The following is a 13005-nucleotide window of genomic DNA, read 5'->3' on the forward strand; positions in this document are numbered from 1 at the left end:
ATTATAATACTTTGTGGTACAATTTGACTATGGATACTCTTTTTTTTAAAATACTTAGTATATGGATACTTTAATAATAGTGTTCTAATGTACAATAGGGTTTCACGATCAAATCATGTTTGATGTTATATTGAACGAACCATTTATTCTAAGGACTTTAATACGCTATATATATTTCATAATATATAAATAATGTCTTATACATGTACTCCATATCTAAAATATTATAAGTAAAATTCATTTTTAAAGTTCATTCAATAATTTATGTATATGAACTATATTAGAGACTAAGGATGCAAGTATTGTTCCCACTCTAAGTAGTGAGTCAATATTTTTTACTCAAACTCAACGTCTGTCCCCCTGAATGAAAAAAAGAGTTCGCATTCTAGAATACGAACTCTATTTTCATGATATTTTTCATTAGGGGGGTGCAGACGTTGGATTTGAGTAAAAAATATTGTGACTCGCATTCTAAATAACGAGGAGGTAAATTTAGAATGCCAGAGGGTGCGTGTGAGATTCGGGAGACGCGAAAAGTAAATCTCAACAAGAAATTAGCTTCAATGTGTTCAGAGAAAAAATAAAGAAAATAAACTTTTTTTTGTTAGATCAAGCTGGTTTTAGTGTTTGATGTTTTCTCTCCCGACCCCCCGTGTTTCTTTTATATCCCCTGAATTTTCAATTTTACCCTTGAAAAAACTTCGGTTTGTAGAAACTGAAGTTTTTTTTGCCTTGAAAACAAATTTCGGTTTTCTAAAAACCGAAATTTACTCTGAATTTGCACTAAAAAAAATTCGGTTTCTACGAACCGAATTTTCTGCAATGGCAAAATTGTAATATTGGGGGTATAAAAGAATCACGGAAGGTCGGGAGGGAAAGCGTCTTAGTGTTTTCTATTGGGCCTTGTCCGTGTTACTTGCTTAGCAAGCTGTGAGGCCCATATTGGTTCTACCTTGTAATTACTTGTTGTATGCGGTATGCCTAATGATGGCTTCTCATTAGGTCCTCATGTTTCTTTTTCACCCCTCTAACTCATAAAATAATTTGGTTTCTAAAAACTGAAGTTTTTTTTATTGTAAAAATTTGGTTCACCCGTCGTTAGGCCAACAAACGGCTAATCGGACTACAACGCTTCAATGGCTCAATCAATAATTGTGGAAATTAAGAAAATCATTTATGTATGTCTAGCTAGTTCAAAATAATAGAAGTTGAGTTTTTAGTAAAAATGTAGTGGGAGTGGGCTTTTTTTTTTTTATAAGTAGTGGGAGTGGACTTGTTAATCTACGTCCTACATATGTTCAGGTGGGAGTAAGTTAACATCTTCTATAAGAAATAGAGAATAGGAATAAAGAACCTAAAATGGTATATGTAATTTAATAAGATTTTTCATCTTTTGATAAATTAAGAGTATTTAGAAATCAAGGTAAGGGCAGACATCTCTATCTTTCTGTGTCATCTACCTATAGTTCATATTATTATTAAAAAGTAGAAAATAAAAATATTACAAAAACTGGGGGTATAGATCTAACTCAGTGTGTCCACACAAAAGCTTTGTCGTATACTTTTTATTTATTTAAATATCACACTATATTTGACTTTAGACCTAATAGGTATACTTTGTTCATATCTGAAAAAATTCTCGGGATCAACCTTAGTTTTCACATTAACTAGTCTTTCAAAATTTTCTTTAAAATACTTGCTTCCATAAGTTCTAGAAATTTCAATTGTTGGATGATTGGCACCAATATCACCATCTCTATAATTGAGGAATGCCTCCCTCGGAGAATTTGAAACATAAGGCGTCATGAATTTGTAAAACAACCTTGAAAAATTCACATGACGATCAATAGCTTCAGGAGATTGTTCAATCCAAGTATTAATGTACTGAATCAAGAACAAGTTCCCTGCTCTATGAGGAAACGGTGTTTCTGATGACAATATCTCTTCCATCCTTCCACCGTAAGGATTCCATTGCATATGCAAAGTCTCACCCTCAATCATCAATTTCCAAATAGATTCTATACCTTCTTTCGGAATAGGTTTCTTCACATAATCTGATTTAAATTTTAAGTAATTTGGTTGGGGATCTTTTGGTGCATCCAACAATGTTTCAAGAGGAGTACCAATTGGCAAATCATACCAAAAAAGAGTGGAATTAAGCCAAGGCATAGAAATGCACTCACTTTTTTTCAAACCCAATTCAGGAAAACTCTCACTCACCAATGGTAAAAGCTTTTCAACTGACCCCAAAAATTGTCCAATGAAACTAACTTGCACTGTCTTTTTACCTCCTTGCTCAATTTGAACAACATTAGGTTGCGCCCTAATGAAAAGATCTTTATGCAATTTTGGTGCAATTAGTTGCCATTTATAAACAACATCAGTTGCACCATCACTCACATTCCTTTTTACATTGAAAACAGTAACTTGTGGAGTTACTTGAACCAATTTAAGTTTCCATGAAAGAATAACACCAAAACTAGCACCACCACCACCTCTTATAGCCCAAAAAAGATCTTCTCCCATTGATTTTCTATCAAGTATATTACCATTGACATCAACAATTTTTGCGTCAATAATATTATCAATAGAAAGACCAAATTTCCTCATCAAATTTCCATATCCGCCACCAGAAAAATGACCACCCGCACCCACAGAAAAACAGACCCCTATAGGAAATGCAAGAGAATTGTTTTTCTTTGCGATGGTATAATAAATCTTACCAATTGTTGCACCTGATTCAACCCATGCAGTTTCTTCTTGTAAATTGACATCAACTGAATTGAGATGAAGCAAGTCAATTATAACAAAAGGCACATCTGATACATATGAGGAACCTTCATAGTCGTGGCCGCCGCTTCGAATTCTAATCTGAATGTTGGTACTTTTGGCACATTTAAGTGTTACTTGAACATGGGAACTTTCTTTTGCAGTTATAATTGCCAAAGGTTTCGGTGTTGTTGCTGTCTTAAATCTCTTGTTATGTATCTTCTTGTTGAGGATAGTTAAGAATGAGGTGTTATTTTGTGTGTAAATGACATCAGAGGTAGGAGAAATCAAGGATTGAGAAAATTTTGAATGATAGATTGTGATGTTGTTGAAATAGACAAGACAATTGTTAAGGTTATCAAGAGAAGAGACAATTTCCTCAATGTTGTCATGGTATAAGTATAAAAATGTGAGTTGTTACATTTGTTGTGCCTCTCTTTCTTCGTATATTGTATATATATGTTGATGTAACTTTTTACTTTTTTAACTATGAGTTTTATTATTATTTTTATATGTTCATAATTTAAAAAAATATCTATTAATGGAGTGAAAAATGTCAGTCCAAGATTTGAAACTTATAGGAAATACAATATGAAAAATTAGTATATATAATACAACAAGTGTTTAAAGATCAACAAATTTTAATGAAGGAAGCAAAATATTAATTTATAGTCAAAGTCTTCTTGTTGAGTTTTCTCTTTTCTTTTTTTGTTAAAAACTTTTCTCTTTTCTTTTTGCTCTTTGTTGTTGACTCCTTTTTATCTACTAAAATTCTAAAATTTAAAAATAAAATCCGAAAATTTAGTAATTAAACTCCAACAAAAGAATCAATTTGTTGATTTACTATATATCATCTTGATCTTTCCAAATATATAGGTTTCATAAGTTCTCAAGTTAACTTTTCTCTAATAATACTATATATCATTGCGTCAAAAAATAATACTATATATCATCTTGATCTTACTAAAACCACTAATTAATTTGTTGATTTACTAGTGATCGGTGGTGGTGGTGGTGGTGGTGGTGGTGGTGGTGGTGGTGGTGGTGGTGGTGGTGGTGGTGGTGGTGGTGGTGGTGGTAGGTTTGTTTAACTATTAGTCATCTATTACTAATATATTAAAATCGATTACCACCAAAGTTACTAATTTATCCTTATTATTTTTAATCATGTTGCAAGTTTTATATCCTTCATTATAATTTAAAATATATATAAAGAAAGATGATACGCTAAATATACGAACAAAATAGATTATAAATAGGAACAAAACATAACAATCTATACATAAAAATAAAAATTGGGAAAAAAACAATTAAAAAAATAAGAAGAAACCGCATAAAAATAAAAATATAGAAATAAAAAAATACTCTAAAAAATAAACATTTTTTTACTAATATAAAAAGAAACATAAACAATATTTTTCATTAAAAAAAGTAAACAATTTCTTTTTATAAACGAAATATAAACAATATTACTACAAAGTTTACTACTAACCATTAATAATAATATAATAAAGTTAATTAGTATCAAACTTACTAAATTACCCTAAATATTCGAAATAAAATTTCTAATTTTTTATTAAAAATATACTCGGGACCATTATTTGTCACTAAAACATTAAAAATTGAATAAATAAGTTTACAAGAAATAATTAACACAATAACTCCACTTATATTTTAATAATATTATATAAGAAATATTTAAATATTTAATTTTAAATAAATTTTCTACATTAACACAGTGACAAACTCAAATATCAAATAAAAGTCAATAGTTTAATATTTAAAATAAAAAATAGTTTGGGTAACCTACTATTCAATTCGAAAATAAGTGGATTTATCCAATCCGAAATATATGGTTCGAGTTTTAATTTTGGCTAAACACAATTCAATTCGGCTCACGTACACCCTTGAGCAGTCTCACAAGTGAAATACAGTTTCTCGCTTTTTTTAAATCACAGCCATGAATTTTAAATCGGACGGTTATGATTAATTTGTCACTAATAAATCTTAACCACTCATTTAAATTGCATGGCTGATATCATTATTGCGTCAACACAGTTAGCATATATAGTACCTATTCCCTCATATTCACACTTCACACTTGATGATCGTTGTGGGGGAAAAAATTATACAAGGAGCTGGTATCCTATAAGGCTGTAATAACCATAACTCTATCATTGTTAGATTCTTATGGGAGTTGATACCTTAATCATTTTATGCTTATTTGAAACTAAAACAATGATCGTTATATTCTCAGGTTAGGCACCTAGGACAAAACATACGAAAATTAACTCCCTTGTCGATTTTGATTTTTGTATAATTTTTGTAATGGGTTTCATTAGACGAGTCATTCTTCTAACATTTTTTTGAAGCAAACTAATCAATTTTTTTTGACAAAAGAAACTCAATGCATTTTATTAATCAATATATTATGAATACAAGTAGGTATCTATTCCAAGATACAACAACTAGTCCTAGAATTGGCTGCCCTGGCTAATGTATGAGCAACACTATTTACTTGTCGTTTGACAAACTTCACCTCGAAGCAAATTTATCAATTAAGTCTTCATATTATACGTTCCCCAAGAGATCATTCTTGATTGCTATCAATGCTAAGTCATTTAGTCTTTCTTGTAATTTGATAATTAGGCTTTTATATTTTGCTGCAATATATTAAACTTTTTTTAGAAAGACTAGGCCTGACAGTTGGACAATTATATTTTACAGCAATATATTAAGTTTTACACCCCTATTTTACTAATTCTACTACCTTGTAAGTTGTAATTATTAATTTTTAGGCCTTCATATTTTAGAGGTCTGCTGCCACAAATCTTGTAAGTTGTAATTATTAATTTTTAGGCCTTCATATTTTAGAGGTCTGCTGCCACAAATCTTGTTGCGGTTGTATCTTGGCTGAGCCTGCTCTCCGATCTCGTATATATAAGTAAAAATTAACTTTTTTAGATTCATTAAAAAAAAATATTTTGTCAATATTATACACTATATACATTTTTTACTAATTTAAAAAGTAAATTTTTGATATATATGAGACTGAAGGAATAAGAGATGAATTTTTCTCATCTCATTCCTTATGTTTCTTTTCTACTCTCTGCATTTTCACTTTTGACCTTGAATAAATATTTCGGAATGCATTTTCCGAATTTTTTTTTGCTTTGAAAAAAACTTCGGAATGTGTTTTCCGATATTTTTGCAAATTTGAACTAAAAAAATTTCGGAAAACACATTTCGAAATTTTTACCAGAGACAAAAATGAAAAAATGGGATAGAAAATAAACACGGGGCGGAAAGAAAAATAATCATAAGAGATAATGGGTTTTAAGTTTATAGATTCTTAATTTGATGGAAGAGAGATAAGATGAGAGATATTGAAACATATAACTTGGGATATTTAGCAATAAGATAATTTGGGTTAATTAGACTTAGAACTCTTCATCCTTGTTTAACTAAGAGCTTCATTAAAATGATATTTAGGTTCTAAATCCCAAACCATTAAGATTTTAAGTACTCCTTCTTATCCTAGTTATAAGAAGAAGAAAAATAGGTTCGTTATTTTATTTTTTTTAAATGGCAAATCTTTATAAATTTTTTTATTTTATTTTTTAGGTTAATTGAATTTTTTTATTAAAACGATCAATCTTAATAATTAGCTATTATTAAGTTAGTATTTTCTCTTTTATCAGGTTTGAACTTTTAACTCCTCTAACTCTCAGCTCAAATCAGTTGAGATATCCATTCATCCATTAGATTCATGGATACCAGAGACATTAGTTATTCAATAAATTTAAAAAGTTAATCTAATATGATTATTTTGTACAATGTATTGCATCAATTTTACTCTTTTTTAAACAAACTAGAACTTTGACCCATGCGGTATTAGGTGTAATATGTAACAATAAAAAATAAAATACAATAATTTTAAAAGCATTTTCAATAAGAGTATTATAGGGAATTTCATAGACTAAGTATGCTATATTTATTTATGTGTTTATTTTATATTTTATATATTTTTTATATAATTTTGGAACCTCATCGTTTTGTTTACTTATTAAAAAAAATTGCTGATAACTAAAAGTTAAAAAATTGATGATAATTAAAGGTTAAAATAAAATTAAAGACATAATCAAGAACATAAACTTAAGTAGACATCCATAAATAAATAAAAATTGTGATTAATTCCGCCATTCAAATTGATTGAGAACGGGGTTAACATATTAGGATTCTTAAATTCTTTCATAATTGAAGCACATGTTTTAGCGGTTGAAAGATTTTATTGTAAGTAAGGGATGCAGGTTCGATGACAAATCTGTATTTTTTTAATATAAAGCTGCAAATAAAAAGAAAGAGAAAATGAGAGGGGAAAAAATTTGGTTTAGGGTTAGCTTATGTTAGCAAGCTTATAATATAAGAGATTATTATTGGTTTTTAATTGTTTAAATTGTGCAATGAAAATTGATGATGTTTAATTGTCGTATGAAATCTTTCCTATGAAAGTTGATGGAGCTTAACACTTTGTGGACATAATTTAAATCACAATTGGTCTGATAGTGCATATTGTATCAATTGATTATCGGTTAATATTAAATCTGCAATGTTAAAATCAAAATAATGAATGTGATTAGTGACATGACTATGATTGTGTTTGGTTGTATTGCAAAAAAAATTGATTTAGCAGAATTGAGTTTGATAATAACTTTTCAAATTACACGTGATAATAACTTTCCAAATCTCACATGATAATTATTCTCTAAATTGTATAGAATACAAAAGGACAACCAATATATATATAGAATACATTTAATCATTGATGATGCAAACACGTAAAAAAAAAGGAATGCTAATAAATATAAAGGAAATAAATATAAAGGAAATTATTGATGGTGTTTATCAATTATTGATCATAATTTTAATCACAATTTGTATACTTGACATAGTGGTTGAGAATATTGCCTTGCACTGAAGGGTTGTGGGTTCAAATCCTAGTCAAGACAAAATTGTATTATTTTTTATTAAAAATTGCAAGACAAAATGGAGGGAAACGGGAAAAGCAAATTAGGGTTTAGAAATTGCTTGTGTATACAAGCTTATATTATAAAAGATGTATTGCATCAATTATTTACTATATTTTGTACATACATACTTGGGATGATTCATAATGAGCCAAATGACGAGGGAATGGCAAGTAATATATATTATACCAAAAATGTTGTTAAGCTTTTTGGTTAACTGAAATAACTTCATTTGTTCCATTATATTTTTGTTCAAGTAACACATCAATGTTTCCATGTGTGGTGTGTGCGCAGCATACTCCCCTAATTATTAGAAACTCAATAGGTTGAATACGTAAAAGGAAAAGAAAAGAAAAAATGAGGATAGTATTAAATATGAATCACTTTGATTTCAATCAAATGGTAAAAAATTAGTTGGTTGCATGACTGCACCATTGACTGACTGCATAGAATCCATATCCCTAATATACATGCTAATTCCCACTTTATTGTTTTGGAATGAGAATGAAGCATCTATATCTTAAAATTAAAAGTTGTGTTTAACTCAACCCTAAAATGTCAGTTTGTAAAGTAAGGATTGCCCTCACTTATAATTTTCCATATCAGATTCCATGCTCCATTTATTTGGAGATGAGATGTGCCAATAAGCTCTTGAGTACAAAGTATGTAAGTAAATATTCCCCATTTTGTTCAACACTTCGCCTTCTGTCCTCCGTTACAGATGAATAAAGAGGTGTATTTAAAATTTTAGCAACCAATAATCATAAATTGATAATTGTGACTGCGCATATAATTTTGAACAGGGGTTTCTTTAGTTTGTAAATTGATGTCCTTCTGTTAATGAGATGATATAATACTTCCATCTCTAATTAATTGGGTTCTCACTTCTATGTAAATTTTTATCAATGTCCTATAAATTTGTGGTAGCCCCAATTTCAATGGAGAGAAGCAAAGTTTTGAGCCAATATAAGCTGGTTTCAACTAAGTTCAAAGGGATTGAAAATAAAGTTGTCTGAAACATCAAATATCACTAAGCTAATTTCCATGTCTACTAAGCCTTCGATTGTTAATCAATAGGTGGTTGATTTGGGCCTATGAGAATGGTTGTCATCCTATCATCACAAGTTCTTAAGACATTGATTGAACCGATGATTGTTAGACTCCTTTTTGACCAAATTTATACAATATGGACTTTGAATTCATGGTTCCATTTGTTCTAGCATTATCCTAACCTAACCTTTGTTCTTTGAAGATTAATTATCCTATAAAGAAAGCAGCTTATCTTTATCATGACAAAGACAGTACTACTAGTATACTAGTATTGATTAGCCATTCAAAAATTTGAGTTTTCCAATGGCCCACATAGTTGGAATGGAAGAATATTACATTGCAGTCTTCATGTTTAAAACTTTTAGGACCATTTTGTTACTACTTCACAGTGGGGCTATTAGCTACCAATGAGATGTTACAGTCAAAAATGGAAAATGTTCCCTAAAGTTATGAACATTCTGTATATTTCAAGCACTTCCATCAAAGGAAAATGAATCTATAATCACAAGATTTGAAATGAAAGTAAACATAAATATAAATCAATGAACAAATTTAATCATAAAAGGGAAGAAACAACATTAATCAATTTATTAGCAAAGCATAGAGAGTATGCAATTGGTATGTATACACAGTGCACACTCAAATTTATCAGACTAGAAGGGCCTATAATATCCCCTCCAAACAAAATCACTAGAATCTCTGTCACATTCTATCTGCCTATAGATGTACAGAAAAGATTACAACCAAGTAAAATCAATCTTCAATGAAAGATTTGAAGATCCTAAACCTCTAAGAAGCCCTTATCTAATGTATGGTTTTCAATATACAAGAACAACAGGAGCAATCTATTTACTCATCAAAAACCAAAACAAGAGAAACAACACAACTATTCCATCATGAATTGTTGCTTCTCAAGTTCTCATCATTGGTTTTTCCTTAAATTAAGGAAACAATGATACTGAGATACCAGCAAGTTTATTAGCACACAATATTGGCTTAGATTTCTTCAACATTGGTGCATTTGGAGCTTCAATTTCATCAAAACCATTTTCAATATCAAATGGTGAACGAACAGCAACAGTGTTTTTCTTTGGTGTACTGAACTCAAAATGCATCTGCTTAGCAATCTCACTCTACAAAATCAAAAACCCCCAAAAATTATTACAAACCTAACTCAATCAAATCAATTCAAAAAAAAATTAAAAAATCACAAATTGAATCAAAACATAAAATTTCCTTGCAATTGATTACTTACTGCTTCTCTAATCGATGAAGAGACATTAAAAAGCTGTTCCAAATCATCATGATCCACACCACATAAAACCCTAACCTGCAAAAAATTTTAAAAAAAAAAATTAAATTTTTTTATCATAAATATAGATTCAGAATTGAAGGCTATGAAATTGCAATACTTACAAGAAGATCTTGAGGAAGAGATTCAAGGCGAGATTTTTCAGAAATGGAATTAAATTTTCCGCTACACATTCTCTTCAATGAAGACGTTACTTGAATCGAATCGATTTTATGAGAAGCTTCATCGTTGATGGAAACCACAATCCTCTTCCTAGAAAGTGCACGGCCATAACTGTAACTATTAAACCCTAAAGACATTTCTGGAACCGTTGTTGAAAATCAACGAAATGAAAAACTTCACAGTTTAGTATATTTACTTACTCTCCTATCTAGAAATAAGTTAAAACTTAAAAATCAAAAAGAGATTATGAGAAATTGGTTTGAAGACAAAAGAAAGAAAAAAAAAACCGATGCGAAATTTTTGGAGCAAAAAACAGGGTGAAGAATGGTGGTTACTATTTGTGGTTTTTTGTTGGGGAAGGCGTTAAAATGAGAAGTTTTAAATTAAAAGGTGATATTTGAGGTTCCAATGGGGGGAAACAAGACCTATTTATATAGAGGTGGAAACCCACTAAATTAAGTTTTGGGATTTTGATTAAAATTTTAAATATTTTAACACCCCTCCACTTTAAAAATCAATGAAATTTAAAATGAAAAGTTTAAGGATTAAAATCCCTCCACTTTAAAACAATGAAAATTTAAAATGAAAATTTTAAGGATTAAAATCCCACCGTTTTTAAGTCAATGAAATTTTAGAACAAATTACAAGGATTAAAAATTAAAATAGTAATATATTCTATCAAAAATAATATAAGTGCAACATTTTATATTTAATTTACTTTTGACTTACTTTATCATTAATATACTATTCTTTATTTATCAAGTAAAATTATAATATTCTTTTTTTACTTAATTTTATATTTTATTTACTATTTTGACTTAATTTATTATTAATTTACATTTTTTACTTAACTTATAAGTATTCTATTAAATTTGTATATTCTAATACAGGAAAAAAAATTACGTGAACTGAGTTTAATAGACACGACTAGCTTTAATGTGCTTTTAAGAATATTCATATATCGTCACGATTTATATCCTTACATGACATCGCTAAAAAGAGTTGAATTCACATTTTTTTTAAGATAATTCATTCTTTACTAATTTAATTCACTTTTATTTTGCTGACATTTTTTTAAAAGGTTGATTGGTGTGAAATTTATATTCATTTTATTCAACAAAATTTTTGACTAAACATTTTTTTGGACTAATTTTTGACTAAATATTACTACTAAATTTTTTTACCAATTATGTTAAAATTTAAAATTTAAACTAGGGTGTGCTAAGTAAAAGGTGTGGTAAAGTAAGGACAGCAAAAACCGCGTGAGAAATGAGGAAATTACGGGAAGCTTCCAGACAAAATATCAACAAAATGGCGGTTAAAAAAATGGGAGTGGAGAGAAAGACAAAAAAACTAGCCGTTGTGAGTAAACACGTGGCGAAATAGGAGAAGATGAATGTGCAAGTGGATGATGACGTGGTGCTTGGTCGGCAATGTCGGTTACTTCTGGAACACGTTCTGTGTATGTGGACATGTTTAATATCGTGGAGTGACGCTGCACTGGATCATACCAAGGAATCTCTATGTTGGTTACTTACTTTAACTTTTTGGGTCAAAACGTGTGGCATGACGGTGGAAACTGGAAATAGTAAAGAAACATGGATGTGGGCCCCACGATGAGTCTTCATGGTTTGACGGAGATTTCCAAGTAGGCGGCTGACGGCTGTCTTGGTGCTTGTTTGTTTGTTCTAATCCATGTGAGGGCTTTTTAGTCTTTTTAGATATTTTTTGTTTTCTTTTTTATGGCTGGTTAATGAAAAGTTATTGAATCTGTGTGAGAAAGTCGACAATACTCACAATAGGTTCCTCGTTGCTAAGCAAAGCAAATGTGGAAGAAGACATTAAGGTGAAGTGTGAAAGAATCTAGTAGTGGTGATAGTGACATTATACAAAGGAACAAAAAGAACAAGGTTTAGTTTAGGTCACATTTTGCATGCCGAATTCACATTTCATATACACACAACACATTTAATGTTATACATTACAAAATAAATATTTTTTTCTTAATGAAGAAAGACATTCATTCTAGTAATAATTGGCCACAAAATTTGCGGGATACATATAGCTGGACTTTACATTTACACCATGTTTTACGTCTCCATTTTTATTACTCTTAATGGCTACACATTATTGCTAAGAGTTTAATTATTATGTACCGTCGGTGTAAATTTTTTTTACACATACATCTAATGACGCATTGCCACATCATTTAATAAATGTGACACATTATGTGTTTTTAATTATCATACATGATGTGTCAGTATATTATTGGACGCGTGTGCAAAATAACTTTACACTGACGATGCATATAAATTAAATTCTTATTGCTAATTGGGGCTAACGATTATTACGCCTACATATTCTTTTTATTTTTTAAAATTAGATTGACGAAATAACAATAATTATTAAAAAAATTATTTGGGTTTAATTTAAATTTCGATAATAGCAATTGACTCAATAATTTTAGAATTTTTTGACTTCACTCATTCTTTTATATATTTATATATATACTAGAACATCGACCCGTGCGATGCACGAGTCTGATTAGCTGCAAGATATATAATGATTAATTAAGATACGATAATTCCAATAATGTAAGATATATGAAAAAAGTTGAGTAACATTAAACGATACTTCAACAATAATTTTGGATAAATATTCATACAAAGAAAATTATATTATATT

At 29.5% G+C, this 13005-nt stretch overlaps 1 protein-coding gene and 1 pseudogene across 1 annotated transcript; both read right to left on the reverse strand.

Moving 5' to 3' along the window:
- Window positions 1-1569: 1569 nt before the first annotated feature.
- LOC123914665 lies at window positions 1570-3161 on the reverse strand (annotated as a pseudogene).
- Window positions 3162-9405: 6244 nt separating this feature from the next.
- On the reverse strand, window positions 9406-10729 carry LOC123918819 (F-box protein At1g61340-like). The gene is made up of 3 exons (XM_045970971.1): window positions 10263-10729; window positions 10102-10176; window positions 9406-9979 (listed from the first exon to the last, which is right to left on the reverse strand). Exons 1-3 carry the CDS (start codon window positions 10455-10457, stop codon window positions 9788-9790), a joined length of 462 nt encoding a protein of 153 aa, XP_045826927.1. The 5' UTR covers window positions 10458-10729; the 3' UTR covers window positions 9406-9787.
- Between the last annotated feature and the right edge of the window lie 2276 nt (window positions 10730-13005).

Source organism: Trifolium pratense, linkage group LG3 (assembly GCF_020283565.1).
Source record: "Trifolium pratense cultivar HEN17-A07 linkage group LG3, ARS_RC_1.1, whole genome shotgun sequence".
Lineage (NCBI taxonomy): Eukaryota > Viridiplantae > Streptophyta > Magnoliopsida > Fabales > Fabaceae > Trifolium > Trifolium pratense.

Excerpts from the sequence above, each read along its gene's own strand:
- LOC123918819 (XM_045970971.1), bottom strand. The coding sequence starts at position 10,457 with ATGTCTTTAGGGTTTAATAGTTACAGTTATGGCCGTGCACTTTCTAGG. Across the intron at positions 10,177-10,262 it reads CTCTTCCTCAAGATCTTCTT|GTTAGGGTTTTATGTGGTGT; the intron begins GTAAGTATTGCA and ends AATTTTTTGCAG. Across the intron at positions 9,980-10,101 it reads CTTCATCGATTAGAGAAGCA|AGTGAGATTGCTAAGCAGAT; the intron begins GTAAGTAATCAA and ends TTGATTTTGTAG.